The 15,895-nt window shown below is 46.4% G+C and overlaps 1 protein-coding gene across 1 annotated transcript in view; it reads right to left on the bottom strand.

The window, feature by feature from the left end:
• tnrc6c2 (trinucleotide repeat containing adaptor 6C2) overlaps nt 1-13,351 on the bottom strand; it is a 57,259-nt gene extending 43,908 nt beyond the window's left edge. The window contains 4 exon segments of the mRNA XM_049015820.1: nt 926-947; nt 2,020-2,037; nt 2,039-2,116; nt 12,567-13,351. Of these exon segments, the coding sequence (XP_048871777.1) occupies nt 926-947; nt 2,020-2,037; nt 2,039-2,083 (85 nt within the window). The 5' untranslated portion in view covers nt 2,084-2,116; nt 12,567-13,351.
• Between the last annotated feature and the right edge of the window lie 2,544 nt (nt 13,352-15,895).

Here is a 15,895-nt window from a genome sequence, read left to right as displayed (position 1 = left end):
TGTTGGGGGTACATGTGAAACGCCGAGCTTCGACACAAAGGACTTTCCAGCAGCTTAACGCCACGGACGGGCCAGGGAGCGGCCGAAACGGGCCGGGCTTAAAGCACCTGAATGCGATCCAGCCTGAGTCTGGACGCTGCCCAGTTCCTGAAGGTCTAACACTGGGAAGCTTGGGGAAAGTTTCACAGCCGCTAATTAAAGAGCCTCAAGGCACGGGAAAGCGCTACTCCCCACTGAGGCCGCCCTCAAGCACTTTCCCGTGTGACTGCAGCACCCCGCCCCCCTCCCACCCCACCCACAGGAATGCCTCTCGCAGGCCAGCGCGGGTCAAGGTGGACCGAGACGCCTTGGGGCCTCCTAAACCTCACGGAGCTGAGGGCACAAGCACCAGTGCAGAATGGCTGCCAGGACGCTGCATCAATCGCACTGCATTGTAGCACTGCAGCCCGCCTGGAAATGAAGGTATTAACTTCTGTACGAAATATTGAATTCTTTACTGGAGTCCTATCTGTGTGTACCCCCCCCCCCCCATGGAGGATGACTAGTCCTTCCTAGATTTCTGGACAACATAAGACTTTAAAAATTGAGATTTCTTCATTTTACCCTTCATCCAAAGGAACTTACAGTACAAGGAAAGGTTACAATGTACGTGTGGCTCCCTGGGATTGGAACCCACTCTGTGTCTCAACGCTCTACTTGTCGAGCTAACAAGACAGCGGGCACCGACCCAGTCGGCCCGTCTGAGTGTGTAGGAAGCCAGAGGGGCAGTTGACAGTGAGCCGCAACTCGATCGGCTCCTGCAGCCGATTCGGGCTCAGGTTCGGACAGCACACTTCAGGGGTGTTCCACATCACGCCTGCCGAAAGACAGGCTTCTCTACAGGCGGAAGTTTCGTTTGAATGAAGCTCTGCGAGAGTTTACTCACCTTTGGTTTTCTGTTCGGCAGCCTGTAAACAAAAAAAATATATATTTTAGCGTTAATAAAAAGTGCAGCTTTGATCGTTTAAACAGGCACACAAGACTAACATGCAGACAAGGAACTGGAAGGACTCAAGCCTGCCATACGAACACTGACGCACTAATTATCTGTGATAACACAGCAAATTAAGAGATGATTAGGGGGTAACCGAAACACAGGCTGCGTTCACACTGCCATGCTGAAGTGACTCAATTGGATTTTTTTGCCTTAATGTGACACAGATCTGATCTTTTCAAATCGGATTTGTGTCACTTTCATACGTGGTACTAAATCGGATACGTATCCAATTTGCGGCATGCGACCTGCATGTGAACGCTCAGATCGGAATTCATGTGGCTTTTTGCTTATACGCGTGCGCTGACATCATCAGCCTGCGCCGGCAGGCTCGTACCCACACATCTCTTGGTGCAGCAGTTCCAGCAATCACTGCGAAAACAGAAGAATCTAGCCACCTGACTTTTTCTCTCATCTTCGAACTGCTCCTGTATAGCTGATTCACTGTTTGCCCTCCTCCAGAGCAAAGTGCGATACATGCGTGAGCTACTAACGCCTCCATTTTTAATGCCATGAGTCGTCCCACAGATATGACGTTTTTTGTTGTTGGTGACGCGGTTGACCCGTGTAAAAACGTATCAATGTGCGCATGTGTGACGCTTCAGAGGACCGATGCGTTCACATTGCAGTCAGATACAGGTCACTTGTAGTTATGAATGTGAACCGTCAAGACAGACAAATCCGATCTGGCCAAAAAAAATAAAAAATCGGAAGTTGAACGACATTCCTGGCAGTGTGAACATAGCACAGAGCTTCTTTTCAATGTGATACAGTTTTTGGTTATTGGTTTGTAAGCATGTGAATCGCTGGCTGGTCACTGTTCACCATGCCTGTCACTTTAGAGAGGGTCGGGGAATGGGCGTTGTCACATGTCTATCCGTAACTTTTAGCACATAACTGCCTAGGCAAGACTGTGTCCAGTAAGGGTGGTGAGCAGATCAACGGGGGGGGGGGGGGGGGGGGGGGGGGTCAGGACAGGGACCCACCTTTTTCTGAGCAGAGTCCCTTCTTTCTCTTTTCCTCTTGTTTCTTCCTTTTCTTCTCTTCCATCAAATGGTTCTCGTCTCGCGGCGCTCACTCCTCCTGGCGGGAAAACAGACATGGGTTGGGAGGGACATGGCAGCAAGTCGGCGACAGGCTTAGGGTCTGTGCCTCAGCCAGGGCAACAAGGGGCCACCTTCTGAAAGCTCTTCCGTTGTGTGGTTCCGCGGTTGGCGCACATGCCTAAATTTAGCGCCCCCCCCCAGCTGAGCTGGACAGGAACCCATCGCTTGTAGCTGCCAAGCTCTCATGGTTAAACCCACTTCATGGGTGCATCGCCGTAGGGTAAGCAGGGACCCGCCTGGTTTATGGGGATTTCCCCCAGCGCCAGGCACGAGCCGCTAGCCGTGGTAAGGCACTTTGGCCATTAAAGGAAGCACCCACCATCCTACGGGGACCGAGCCCTCAGATGACGGCCTCTAACCCAGGAAACTAAATGAGAGCAGGATGGTGGTAGGTCCGAGCCTCTGGCCGAGTGAACCCAAACCCGGCATGCAAGGGAGCACAGCAGGTACGGAGACGGACCGCAGGTTGCAAGGTCGAGTCCCATGAGGCGGGCTGCTGTATTACACCGGGAGGTCACCTCGACTCGCTTGTGAACGCACGACCGAATACAAGTTCACTGTAAACAACAAGGCCATGGAAACACTTAAACAGCAGGGTTACCCTGAAAATTTAGGTCAAGGTACAATATTTCCTGCAAAAACGGAATCCGCAGAATGGCCCAGAAACGGGGACCATAATATCCAGCACGAGCTGTACAAACGGCACGGACTCTGAGCACTAGGTCGCTTAGTCAGGGAACTCCGACGATTGCGGGTGGGGAGCAATAGAAGCCAGCGAGGGACAGCGCCTGACCCCATCGGCAATTTGTGACGACTCTAGTGAAGTCCCAACTACACCTCTGACCCCCCCGTCATCCCGCAGGTGCCCCACAGCAGGGGGGGGGGGGGGGGGCAGGAGAGAGGCAGCCTTCAAAGGCTTCCTTCTAGAAGGTCACACGTTTCCACACCTTAAGTAAGAAAAGAACCACTTTTTTAGTGTCAACCTTTAAAATATGTTGCGTCTCCTAAGAGGGTCATCGAAAGACACGTTAGAAAGCAAACAAAGGTTTGCACGGAGTACCCTCCCCCCCGCCGCCGCCCCCCCCCGCCCCCCACCCCCCTACCAAAAAATAAAAAGCTTCCCTACTTATTTTGGGTCATTTGCAGTCACTTGCAACAAAATGAGCTTTAGGGTAGATGAATTGCATAACTGCATTAAAAAAAAGAACATTTCAGGTACTCGTATTACAGGACGAGCCCAAAGGCCGTGGCAGTGCAGCCAGCACAGGGGCCGAAAAAGGCCCTGCAGAGGTTGGGCAGATGGGTGACCCGACGGGCCGGCGCTGTACGCTACCATCGCTGTCAGCCATGCTCAGGGTCGGCCCTCAGCCCGAGAGCACAATGAGCCATTGTGCTCTGTGCTCGGCACAGCGACGGGAACGCCGAGGCTACAATGGGGCCAGCTGACAGAGTTGAGAAGACTTCCAGGCTTAGACACAGCACGGCCCCAGATCCGCCTGCTTAGAAAAAAAATTAAACAAATGAAAGAAACAAACAAAAGTAGCTGATTTCTAGCCTTACTGCTTCTGAGTGATTCTTACTTGGCTATAGGATGACGACTGCTGGCATCCTCAGGGACAAACCTGAGGCAGACCACAGCGTCCTGACTGGGATAATTAGATCTGTCTGTGACTCGTGTCCCCCCCCCCACCACCAAGTCGCCATGGACACCGAACCACATCATCTCCTCTCATAGGCCGGCCTCAGATCGACCAGCCAATAGCAACGCTCCACTCGACTCATCAGCGCTCCCGCCCACTCTGGTATTTCTTGGACCAGACCCAGAAAGGGGGTGGGAGGCCTGGCATGAAACAACGGTTTGAAAATGCCCTGTGAGCTCTGTGAAAAGGACACTACATTACTTTTAAAAGACCCCAGACCCTTCGCATGCTGGAATTTTCCAGAGGTCTGCAGCGCACAGCTGACGGAGCTGCTATTAATAGCCACCATGGTCTGGGAGGCAGCATTTTTCAAACATGGGCTAAGCAAGGAGAGATTTGCTTTATCGTTCACCGCAAAAATGGATTAAGCACGTTTAATGTGGATTAAAAAAAAATAAATAAATAAAAAACACACACACACAACCTACATTAGTCATATTTCAAAAACAGCATGCCAGATGTCACCACAGCCAAATACAAACACCGGCACGTTGTCTATAAGATGAAATATACTGCAACAAAAGGCAACAGCACACGTAAACAAGTCCTTTTGTTTTCTTAATGAGACAGAAAGCAGCTCTAGAGTTCAAAACAGCGGTGATGTGGGAAATCACAGCCCAGGGCCGTTTCAGGAGAAGCAGACGGCTCACTGAGCTGTCGTGCTAAACAGGGACGCGAGCAAAGCAATCCGCCGGAGTCCTTTCGACTTGGGCGGCGTGCCACTGCACGGGCATCCTCTGCAGACAAGACGACAAGGTCCTGGCAAACGAAAGCGGATGAACGCTACGAACGGCTCGACCAACCCAGAAGCCAGCAGCCCGGGGGGAAAAAGAAAAATCTTGAGCGATAAAACGAAAGCGACAAAATATCTTTTCAGAAAAAGAGGATGCCAAATATCTTAGACGAGTATAAGCAGAATCCCCCATATTTGCTCTCTCAGTTGACCCTCTTACCCAGAATGATCCATAGGGTAGTCATGTTAAATGGGTCAACTATGCAAAAAATAAATAAACAAACTATGCAAAGCCAGGAAAGCCGAGGAGCACGGCCTTAGAGGCGAAGACCTCACCACAGAGATCCAACCTGACGTTCCTCATCACGCCCTGAATTAGCATGTGTGGGGATGGGCCCTCAAACCGGACACAGGCATGCAAGAACCAAGTGGCTCAGCTACAAGAAGCCCAGTAGTGGGTGGGTGGGGGGTGGGGGTTACTTTCGGGCCCTTTTGGTTACACAACGCAGAGGAGTACCTACGTAACACGTTGCAACACCATGAAGAGACCGTTCACTGGGCTTGTCGACTGATTCATATATACACTGGGAGGGACAACTGGATTCCGTCATCAGGAGAAGCACGGCGCAGGGTTCGAGAGATAGAGAGAGCGACCCAATGAGCCACACCACAGGTGGTCATGCAAAAACAATAAATTAATACAAGAGCAGCTCATTGGCTCATGCTGCAGGAGAGAAAGCAAGTCTGGGGGGCACGTCACCTGCGTCCGGGGGGGGGGGGGGGAAATCGGGCCGAGGGGCCATGTGCAGGGTTAGAGATGCTGGTGCGTAGCACCCGGCAAGTTTCTGGAGTGAAATGGTGCACATGGGTGGGGAGTTGCAGGGAGAGAGGGGGTGTGTGTGTGTGTGGTGTGTGTGTGTGTGTGTGTGTGTGTGTGTGTGTGTGTGTGGGGGGGGGGGATGGCGCTGCCCTTGGAGGTACAGATCAGAGCTGGTACACCCCCCTCCCAGAAGAGGAATGTACCATCTACATAAATTAAAATTTAAATAATAAAAAGGTGTGTAAAAAGAAATTGGGGGGGGGGGGGCACCCAATTGACTGGAAATCCTTATTTCTGCCTCGGAGGCTGCTAACAAAATTATGCCTGTAAGCAGGAACGACTGAGGAAATTTAAACAATGTTCACTCAATCACCTGCTCCCACAACGGCAGAAAGACGACGATTCTTTGATTTTTTTTTTTTTGCGCTCCAGGCATCAGGTGCCAAATTACATCGAGGGTAAAGCTTCATGAGGCTAAAATACTCTTCACTACAAAAATAACATTCACTTATTTCCTTGTGTAATGAACTTATAGATAAAAACAGCCTGAAGCACAAGGCTCTGATCCAGTGTCGGGAAATTCCCTGCACAGGTGTGTATACAGTGATAATCCAGGATTCTGCACATATCATGACAGGATTGTTCAGGTGTCTCCATGCACATATTTGCAAAGGATTAAAAAAAAAAAACTCAGACTGGTGACATTCCCTTTTGCACAATTATAATTCATCCAACCCTTTGTGGATCTTTGTTTTAAGGTCAAATGAGACAGGCTGCACGCAGCCCACCGTAAATGCAAATGAAGACACATGCTTGTCATCTTACGTCCACGGCGCAGCGTGAATGTACACATTTGCATATGTACAAAAACATCTTTTACCATCACTTCTTCCAGAGATGGCTTGAGTAATTAATGGGGCCAACACCGAGTTTCCAAAGCCATTCTGGGTGAAGTCGCCTCAGTCATGGTTTGATTCAAGCGTGACCTTCAAGCTCAGAGCACAAGTAAGCCGGGCAAGAACAATGTTTTCTGTTTAAAATTCATCTCGATATATTAACAGCCAACATCAGCCGCCAATTCTCTTAACAGGAAGCGGAGCACACACATTTCGGCTTAACCGAACATAAATCAGCTGACACTTTGCGGTATATCGTCACACGGTAAAAATATAATGAGGGCGATCTCCTGAACTTCACGCCCACTGACTACATCTGCGAGGTTTCCCGCGGATGAGCTGGCCGGGCTGCCTAGCTTAAAGCACAGCTGATAGTGTCGAGGAGAGCTGTCAGTGATAAACCAGCGTCGGAAATGGCTTATTTACCCACTAACAGACAAAAATAAAAACTTTTGCTTGCCAGCATCGGCTGCCATTTCTCCTCAGACAAAATATTTAAAACATTTGATGTGTGTACAGTGTAGTACTTCACAACAAACCCTTACAGTTGACACTTGTAAATGGATTGTTACTTCATCATAAATCACAAGGAATAGTCGTAAACATTTTTGTTTTTCGCCTAGTGTAAAAACACCACCCCCTCCCCCCTCATTCACGCGCATCCTTGGCCCCAGACAGATTTGTGATGAAAACACGCACATCTCCTGTTACCTGCTGGGCTTGTTACTACCTACACCGCCTGCTCTTCTCATTGCAGGCTCTGGGTCCACAGCATTTATTTGACTGGATTTTGGAAGCAAAGCAACAAGCAGATTGAGTTTCCAGGCTAAGCATTGGGGTGGGGGGGTGGGGGGTGGTCCGGTTTGAGGGCCCGTTCAGAGACAAGGCAGCCAGGCCTGATCCATGACCCTGTAAATATATTTTGGGTCCAAGCGGGTGATTTATAAAACACTGTTGACGAGAGAATACAGCTTCGTCAAATCATTCATAATTAGCAACAGAAATGGGGGGGGGGGGGTGTTTGGGAAAAGCTGAAATGCGTTTGCATTCTGGTTTTAGAGATGCTGAAACAGCTTATAAAATAGATGGGAATGAATATTTACGGCATCTCAAACTGCGGTGATGCCAATGAGAGCCGTCAACAAAAACGCCGAACGTCTATCGCAGGAAAGTGGACAGAAGGTTGTAGAGATGGGAGGGAACCTCAAAGCAGGAGGCAATCTGACATTTTAGTGCTGGGGAAGTGCTAGGTACTGGATAGAGTACCATTCCTGTGTGCTCGCTCGCTCTCCCTCCTCTCTCACTCACACACACACACACGCACTTACTGTAGACAAAGCTTTTAATTTTCTGGTGTGATATGGCTTAGCACATATAAATCTACTACCATGTTCCTCATCTGCCCGCTACCAAGAGCAGGAACTTCAGAAGACTCACCTTAATAAAATGATAATACTCAAGGATATTACATTACAAAATGTAATTACGGATTGTATGTTCCATATCAGCCAATTCAAAAAGGGAATTTGACGTATCTAGCGTTAGTCACCAATGCATTAAAGACTTACAACTTCAAGTCAAAACACAGCACAACCTCAGTCAAACATTCCCCTAATTCCAGTGCAAATTTCACTGCATAAACTACCGTTCGTGACTAAATCCAGAGGAGTAAACTGCAATAAAACAACCCGGTGCTCATAACTTTTAAAATGCAGTGCGCAGAATATTGGTGCATCATTACATTACAACCAGCATAGATTTATGACATTTAAAGATGTCATGTGAGTGTTGATGCATTAGATAACAAACAGTTCACATTAATGGAGAGTTGATTTGATGTAGGGAAGACATTAATAAAATCTAGAGTATTTTCCAGTAGACGACATCATCATTTGAAAAGAAAAATTCCGATTTCTGGATTTAAAGCACCCTGGTCTGCATACTACTTTAATTGGGAAAGGGGACCCTTCATTCCTTCATTTTACATGTGTTATGAATGGAGATAATGGCCTCCTCCTTGTCCCCAAAGAGCACCAGGTCCATCAGCACACTCTGTAAAGGGCCATTAGCCAAGGCCGGTATCAGTACAGCGATCAGCAGGTCATGCTCCTCTGCACATCGCGCCCAACGGCATTCGATGTTCTCCGTGAGCAGCGTGAAATCGCTACCATGGAAAAAGAACAATTTTAGCGGAGTAACAAAAAAAAAATAAAAAAGTTTTAAGTCTTACACGATATAAAAAACACTGAGATAAGAACTGATATAGAGCGCAAACCTTTAAATGAAGTTATTGACTTTAATTGACTAAGTGTTTCAAACGACATCTTCCCAGCCCACAGACCACAAAGGGGCAAACAAAATGTTACACGCCCCATCCGCCATTATCTACTCAATTATCCACACTCTCCTCTGTTATGGGAGGACCAGTGAAATTTGGCCGAATCGATGCGACGCAGCTAAGCGACGAGCAGTTCGTTCCATTACAGCCCACACGGTCCACGAGGAAAACACACTGGCACCCTCCAGGAAGTAGAACCAGAACACAGTGATGGACCGGCGAAGGGTTCTGCCAGACTCCGCCGACGTCACAGACCCGCTCTCTTAGCATCCGTATGAGCTATTGGTAGAGGCAACACCACCCCCATGCTGATACTGGATATTCCCCTGGATCGCTTCCAACACACACAATGCCTTTGCCCCCCCCCCCTCCTTCCCCACCTTCACAGACGCGCACCCCCCCCAAGATTTCAGTCTATTACATCAGGGAAGTCAACCCACTCCACACAGATGGCACACTGTGAAAGGGTGATGTTCAAGGTTTCATCCCTGGAGTGGCTACATTTCTCCAGAACGTACAGCGGTCTTTCATTAAGGATGGATTTCAGTCCCCGTGGAGGGAACAAGGAGCGACTTGCTGCAGCCTGCGACAAGAGGACAACGACTCCATCGAATGGCTTCAATGCCTCTCACAAGTATCAGTTCTCTAGTCAGAGCGGCTCTTTCAGGAATGAATTAATCACATTTAAAAGGAGGTGGAAATAAACAGCGTAGGGGTTAGGGCCTTGACACCGTTCAAGCGGGACTATCAATGCTCTCAGGCCTTCTGTCCCAATAATAACACCGATTGGCCTTCTCCCTTCAAAAAAAAGGCCCCAGACCTCACTAACAGTATGACCACTACAATCTTTTGCACCTTTGTTCGGTCTGCCAGCGAGAGCTGGAGTCAGACACGAAGATATAAACTTATACATTGTTGACCTTGATTTTTTTTTTAAACAGATATACCCAAGAATGCTTAAAAGCTAAGATGGGTCTATGCATTCTGGAAAAATAGGGATTTGACTTTCCTTGGAGTGAGGGGCGCTAACCCTAACCTTTCCACAATATATGGGACCGTTTGCAGCCATCCAGAAACACCACCCGCCAGGAGGCTATTTCACGAAGTGGGATTTCCCCATTTAGCTGGATAACTTTTAGGCCTAGTGTGAAAACTGCCCAACAGCAAGAGAGGTAAGCGACATTCCTACTGGACTATCCTTACAACTTGGCTGCCTAATGCCTACATCTGACTAATGAAGAACTCTTACTTTGTGGAAACCCCCCGATTTGATTTCCAAGAAACTGGCCCCACATTCAAAAATAATGTTACACCCACATACAAGTGCCTGGAAAAAATGCAAAGTTGTTTGAGAATGTTTAATCCATTTCCTTGAGATTACCCAAGTCTTCCTAAACACTGCACCGCATCTGCTTCAGGTTTCACAGATCTTCAGCAGTCGATATAAACATACGCAGCTTTTATCTATCCAGCATAACAAGCATTGTATCAAAGTTACCGAGGAGAACCGATATCTGATGAAGCAGGAAGTAATGCAATGATTAAACCATCCTACCTAGTATCAAGGGGCAAAGGGCTCAGACACTGGGTACATCCAAAATCCATTACTTACACAGTAATACTGAATTTCATTAGAAGCCTACTACTCATGCATTAATGTAGTATGTACTGTATACATGCATTATGGTTGCCATCCTGCATATTACCCTGATCCAGAGGCTTACTAATGATGTAGTGACTCCTGAGAAAGTATAAGTTTTTATATCAACTGTCAACAACAACAAAAAATACATAATCAAGTAAACTTGCCTAACTGGACTACTACTGGGACTACTACTAATTTTTACAGAGATGGCACTTCTTGCACCATCTTGACATCTTCATCTCTGGTTTTAGCTCCCGTGGCCTTATGGGACAGCACAGTTTCCATCACTACGGAGTTTCGCAGAAGGTATCATGTCATCCAGGTATTGCTCGCCTACTGTCCCATCCATACTGAGGATTTGGACATACTGCTCATTTCGCATACTATATCTCACCTACTACATCGCAAACAAGTATGTAATTTCGGATATACCCATTATCTGGAGAGAGCCACACCAGTTGCCCCAAAAAGCTGCTTTAAAACCTCTGCTCTTTCCACGCTCTCTTTCAGTAAGTACACAGTTTTCCTCACACAGGCCGGGGTGATGACAGTAGACCCATGACCAGCTGAGGAAAATGAAATGCCTGACACCTGACCTTCAGTGGGACAGCCCACCTTGGCCCAATTAAGTAGCCATGAGGTCCTGAGCCTGACGGTAATGCCACACACTGCTAAAAATGCTAGCCTTCTCAGCCTTATCTTAACATATCTCATCACCCCACTGCAGAGTAACAATGGAGATAAGGCCGCAGTGACAGAGATGTCAAAGGGGAAAGGAAGAAATTAAAGGATAAAATTACGCACTTCAATTAAAGTGAGCAGGGAGTCGACACTACAGCAATGTGCTCATGGGCAGGATTAAAAAAAAACAGCAGCAGAAATGGGGGAGAAGCAACATCAACCGAAATCTTCATACCACCTTTGCCCCAATACATTCTGTGCTGGAGGAGAATGACATTCAAGTATAACGCAGGCCAATCTTGAACAGGTGCCTTTATTATGAATGATAAAAATGGAAATATTCTTAAAATTACCGCTATAATTATCTGAGCATGACCCATACAGTACTATTTATATTTAACTTGCATCTACAAAGCTTGCTTGTTGTCTCCAGCAGTGTGTCTATAAATTACCCTTATTCAAGACTGAAAATATCAATGCATATATCTATGTCGATCTCTAAAGACAAACTGACAAGACTGATCCAGCGTCTGTTAGGAGCCCACTGGAGGAAACCGCATTTTCCGCTCTCCAGCTGACATTTCCGACAGCGCATTCGGCCTCAGAGAAAATCTCTATTTCTTTTGTCAAAAGAAATCTGCACACATGTGAGCATTCCCCCTACCTGGGATTCATTTAGGTCGCGCATCACGCACGCGGGCATCCTCCCCACTCCGCGAGCGTTTAAAAATGACTGACAGAGCCACAGTTACAGCGTTTTCTATTCAACTTAACAGCACTGGCTGTGAAAAGGCAAGGCGGCTCATAGGGACGGAGAGACAGCGGACTGCGTCTGCGGGGATTTGCCAACAATCACAACCATGTTTGCAAAACTGTGGGCAGCGACGGACATATCTGGACATCAGATAAATGGAAATTAGCCTTATAATTTACCCATGAAGGAGATCAGCTTTTAAGATTACCGTGGCTATTTTTCATTGACAGTGCTGAAATCTGCAAGACGCCACCCGGGAAAAGAACGAGAATAATATTCTGTGGATGCAACTGGCAAAATATAAACGCGCACCTATTTTCCGACGCTTTCAAAACGAGTCCAACATCAGTCCATGCATATTATTAGCGAACACTCGCGGTTATTAATATATGGTTTGTGACTGAAGCGACACGGAACGGCCACGTACATTTTGGGGGAGTGTGCGGGCTCAGCCGTCATTAAAAAGCTCCGCACCAATGTGACGATGCTCATAAACACCATTTGCCAAATAATAATCCATTCAGATCAATAAACACCGATACGACACGGGAAAGGTGAATTCTTAAAAGCGCATATTTGTGATCGGTCAGATTTGTGCGCCACATCAACTTGGGAAGAGAGATATCGACTCATAATTGGATTTAAGCCACAAATCATTCTAATACTACTAAGAAGCACGGTTGCAAACACTACGAGTAATTGCCACTAGCGAAGGACATGCACAGCATGAATCAATCCAACCTTCAGCCTATACAGAGACTTAGCCGGCGCCAAAAATGCATTTACAGCAAATAAGCGCCAGCCTTCTGCAACCAATGCACACAGTATTCGTATATGCAGCAAATACATAAACGGCTTACCTTAATGATCATACGTTGAGCTTTGGCAGCTTTCAACACAGGATCGTTGCATGGGAAAAAAACAGGCAGGAAAGCCTTTTCTCTTCTTAAGCGTGGCTAATGAAACAGACTGGCGGACGGGAACTCAGGCGCACCTACGATTCCCTATCCATATAAACTCAAGCATCCTCCGAGGTTATCTGCATTAAACACCTATTCGGTATGTTTCAAAAGGAACTGAATGCGAACGATCCTCCGAACTGTGGGTCTCCGTCAAAAAAGCTGCAAAGTGAAAACAAAGCGCCAATGCACAAAACCAGAAAAAAATGTATCTGAGATATTTAACTATTATTTTAACCAGCCAGCCAGCAAGCTAGCTGTTGTAAACAACGAAAATTGGCATGACCGGCTATGCCGGATAGCTAGCTAAGCAGCAACTAGTTAGCTGGATAATCTTGAATGAAAAGCAAGCAGTTTACGCGTTTTATAAGTGTTCATCTGCAAAGCGAGCAAGCTATTTTAAAGTGCAAAAAACAGGCATTTGCTTGGCTCGCTAACTAACTAAAACATGATAATCGTCAGCTAGCTAACCTATGCAAATGCAGTTCAGATCCAAAAGGGGGGATTCTTCAGACGTCCAATTCTTGGAGAGGAAAACGCTTCCCAGATCTCCATGAAAACGGCAAGCTAACGCTGCTGTTACGGTGCTCAGTGGACTCTCGCCGACGGCGCTCGCGCAGCCATTTTGTTGAAACTGACAACAGCCGCCCGAGTCGAAGCCGAAATAAAACAGGAAGTGCCCCCCATGCCCCATCTGCGGATCACGTGACTCCGGCCGACAAACAAGCGTCTCTAAAAAAAGCCTCCGCGCGGCCCAGGCTCCGCCCAGCCGTCTCCCTGGCAACGCTGGACAGGTCAAGCCTATAGCTTCGCAGTCTGAGGCGAGCCCGCAAGCTTTTGTCGGCGGTGCGGCGTGCGCGCGCGGCGAAAAGCCGCAATATGGAGCATGTGCAGCTTCAGCATGTCCAGTATGCAGATATGTCTACGTGGGTCCATTTTTCCTCCCTCCTCAGTACTATGTAGTGCTACTTATCAGTAAGCTTAGTAGTAGTATTTTAATGATCTTCCTCGGCTTGAAAGATAAGTAAATTTAGTCTGGACTGAAAAGTTGTTGTTGTGATGAGCTGATGTAATGCAATAACTTGTCTCTGCTGTCAAATGTTTTTCACGGCAAAGTCCGTTCTACCTATTCTCACATTGACTATACACAGCGTGGTAATTCAGCTGCCCACCAACTGCGCATATTTTATTATGCTGTTTGTATCGCTGTTAATCTGTCATCAACACGGCATTTTGCCTAAGATGCTTCGTAGTGTATTTAGCTGTATAAACCGGAATTACGTTTACGGCGCTCTTGGTAAATTGAAAAGGATAAGTGTTCAACTTGACATTTCTTGTGCATTTTATTGAATTGTCTGGCACATTGTGATACACACGAACTCCCTCTCAGTCTTCCAATCTGCTGTTAAGGTTCACTCACTGCAATTGCAATTCTGATCATTTTCAATGGGTGGCACAGTTTTAACTAATCCTTGTGCTTGTGCAAATAACCAGTGCGTTTACCAAAAAAAAAAAAAAAAAATCCTTTAACCTATTACAGAGGGAATGTGTGCGGCAGTATCCATCGAGTGCAACGTAACGTTAACAGGTTTTTGCATTAAGGGGTATCAAGCTACAATTATGGTTCACCAATTATAATTCATTAACCAACCACGGGGTTATGGTTATATAAATGTTTAACCTGAGAGTCACAAAACGTAGGTCCCCCCTCCCTACTGCCCATTTTTAATGTAGGACTGTAAAGTCCCAGATAACTGTGTATGTGTATGTTATTTAAAAATGTTTAGAAACCAATTCATTATGCAATTATACAACTTTAATCACAATTAGCTTATTTAAGCAACGGCATGTAAGTTAAAGCCAAACAGAACACTTTTCTTATATAAACTGAAGCGAGCAAAATGCAAATAACGCATAATAGTAGTTAGACTTTGGAAAGTTCCCGTGTTGGCAGAGAAAGCTAAGTTTTACTACCAGTTTTGGACACAGTTCAATGCCATAGAAAGCAAAGCTCACTGACAAATTTACGGTGGTGCAATTATCCCGGCTTCAGGGTGTCACAGATGTTGTGTTATTTATCTCTGAAAAACCACCCCCAAGCCAACAATAGAAATATATCACGTTTCCTCGTTGTTTACGGGCCTTTTTTTTCCTTAGACACTCAACTATACTTAAAATTATACAAATAACTGAAATAGGTAAATGATACAGTATTATTTAAATTGTGCTATCGTCAGTTGGAATCAAACAGAGAGAATTGTGAAGTGTTAAATTCGCGGTTTATATTAATACTGTTTTTAGATTACTGCCAGGTAACGCGTTTTCCTTTGTCGAATCGTTTCGGGTGACCAGAACTGAAAACATATAAAGTTTGAGAGGAAGGTACAGGAATGGTACTTTGCTACCGCCCTGATTGTCTGCTCACCATGTCAGCTTACTGTCACCCCCATGGCTTTGCTCCCTGTCCCTCGGAGACCATAACTGCTGTCAGGGCGCCGCTATATTGAGGCGCTGGCTTTCTCATGGTAATGCAGCCAAATGAATGAGGCACTGCAGCACTGCAAACAACCATTCAAAAGGTAAGAGAAGGAAGCCTGTGGACATCACAATCTGGAAGTGGCACCCCACACGCCCGTGACCACGCCCTTAGCAGGTTCCCAGACATAACCAGGCTTGGACTGTTTTTCTATGCAGATTAAAAAGACAACCTCAAACTTCAAGTATGGCTTGATTAATGACAGTCAAAAGTCTTGTGTGCACACGTACAGTATTTCAGCGCGCTATTAATCTGAACACTAAACTTACCGTAGGTTACTTACAAAAAGACTCTCTCGTTATATCACTTTTATCAGAAGCATACAGATGGCTTTTTTGATATCTTTATTACTAAAAATAGCAGCTCTGAAACATTACCACGTCTTTAAAAATGCAGGACTAAAAAGCTTGACTCATTAACTCAACAGATGTGATTGAATCTATTTGTGGCATTTTGTACTTTCAGCAGATTTCCAACAAGTTTGAAACCTGAGCTTTAATTACAAACAAATGTCAACGTGTAGTGGAACAAGTTGCTAAGTAAGCTCTGTGTATTCTTTTGGGTTGGGGTCCCCATGGATGATTCTGGAAGCGAGATAATGGTCTGTACCCTAAAAGATACCCAATGACCTTTGTAGAAAAAGTGGAGACAGACCTAGCAGCCCAAGACGTGACAAGTGAGTCACTGATTTAGG

This window comes from Brienomyrus brachyistius, chromosome 5 (assembly GCF_023856365.1).
Source record: "Brienomyrus brachyistius isolate T26 chromosome 5, BBRACH_0.4, whole genome shotgun sequence".
NCBI lineage: Eukaryota > Metazoa > Chordata > Actinopteri > Osteoglossiformes > Mormyridae > Brienomyrus > Brienomyrus brachyistius.
This window is presented reverse-complemented; position numbering and strand designations above follow the sequence as displayed.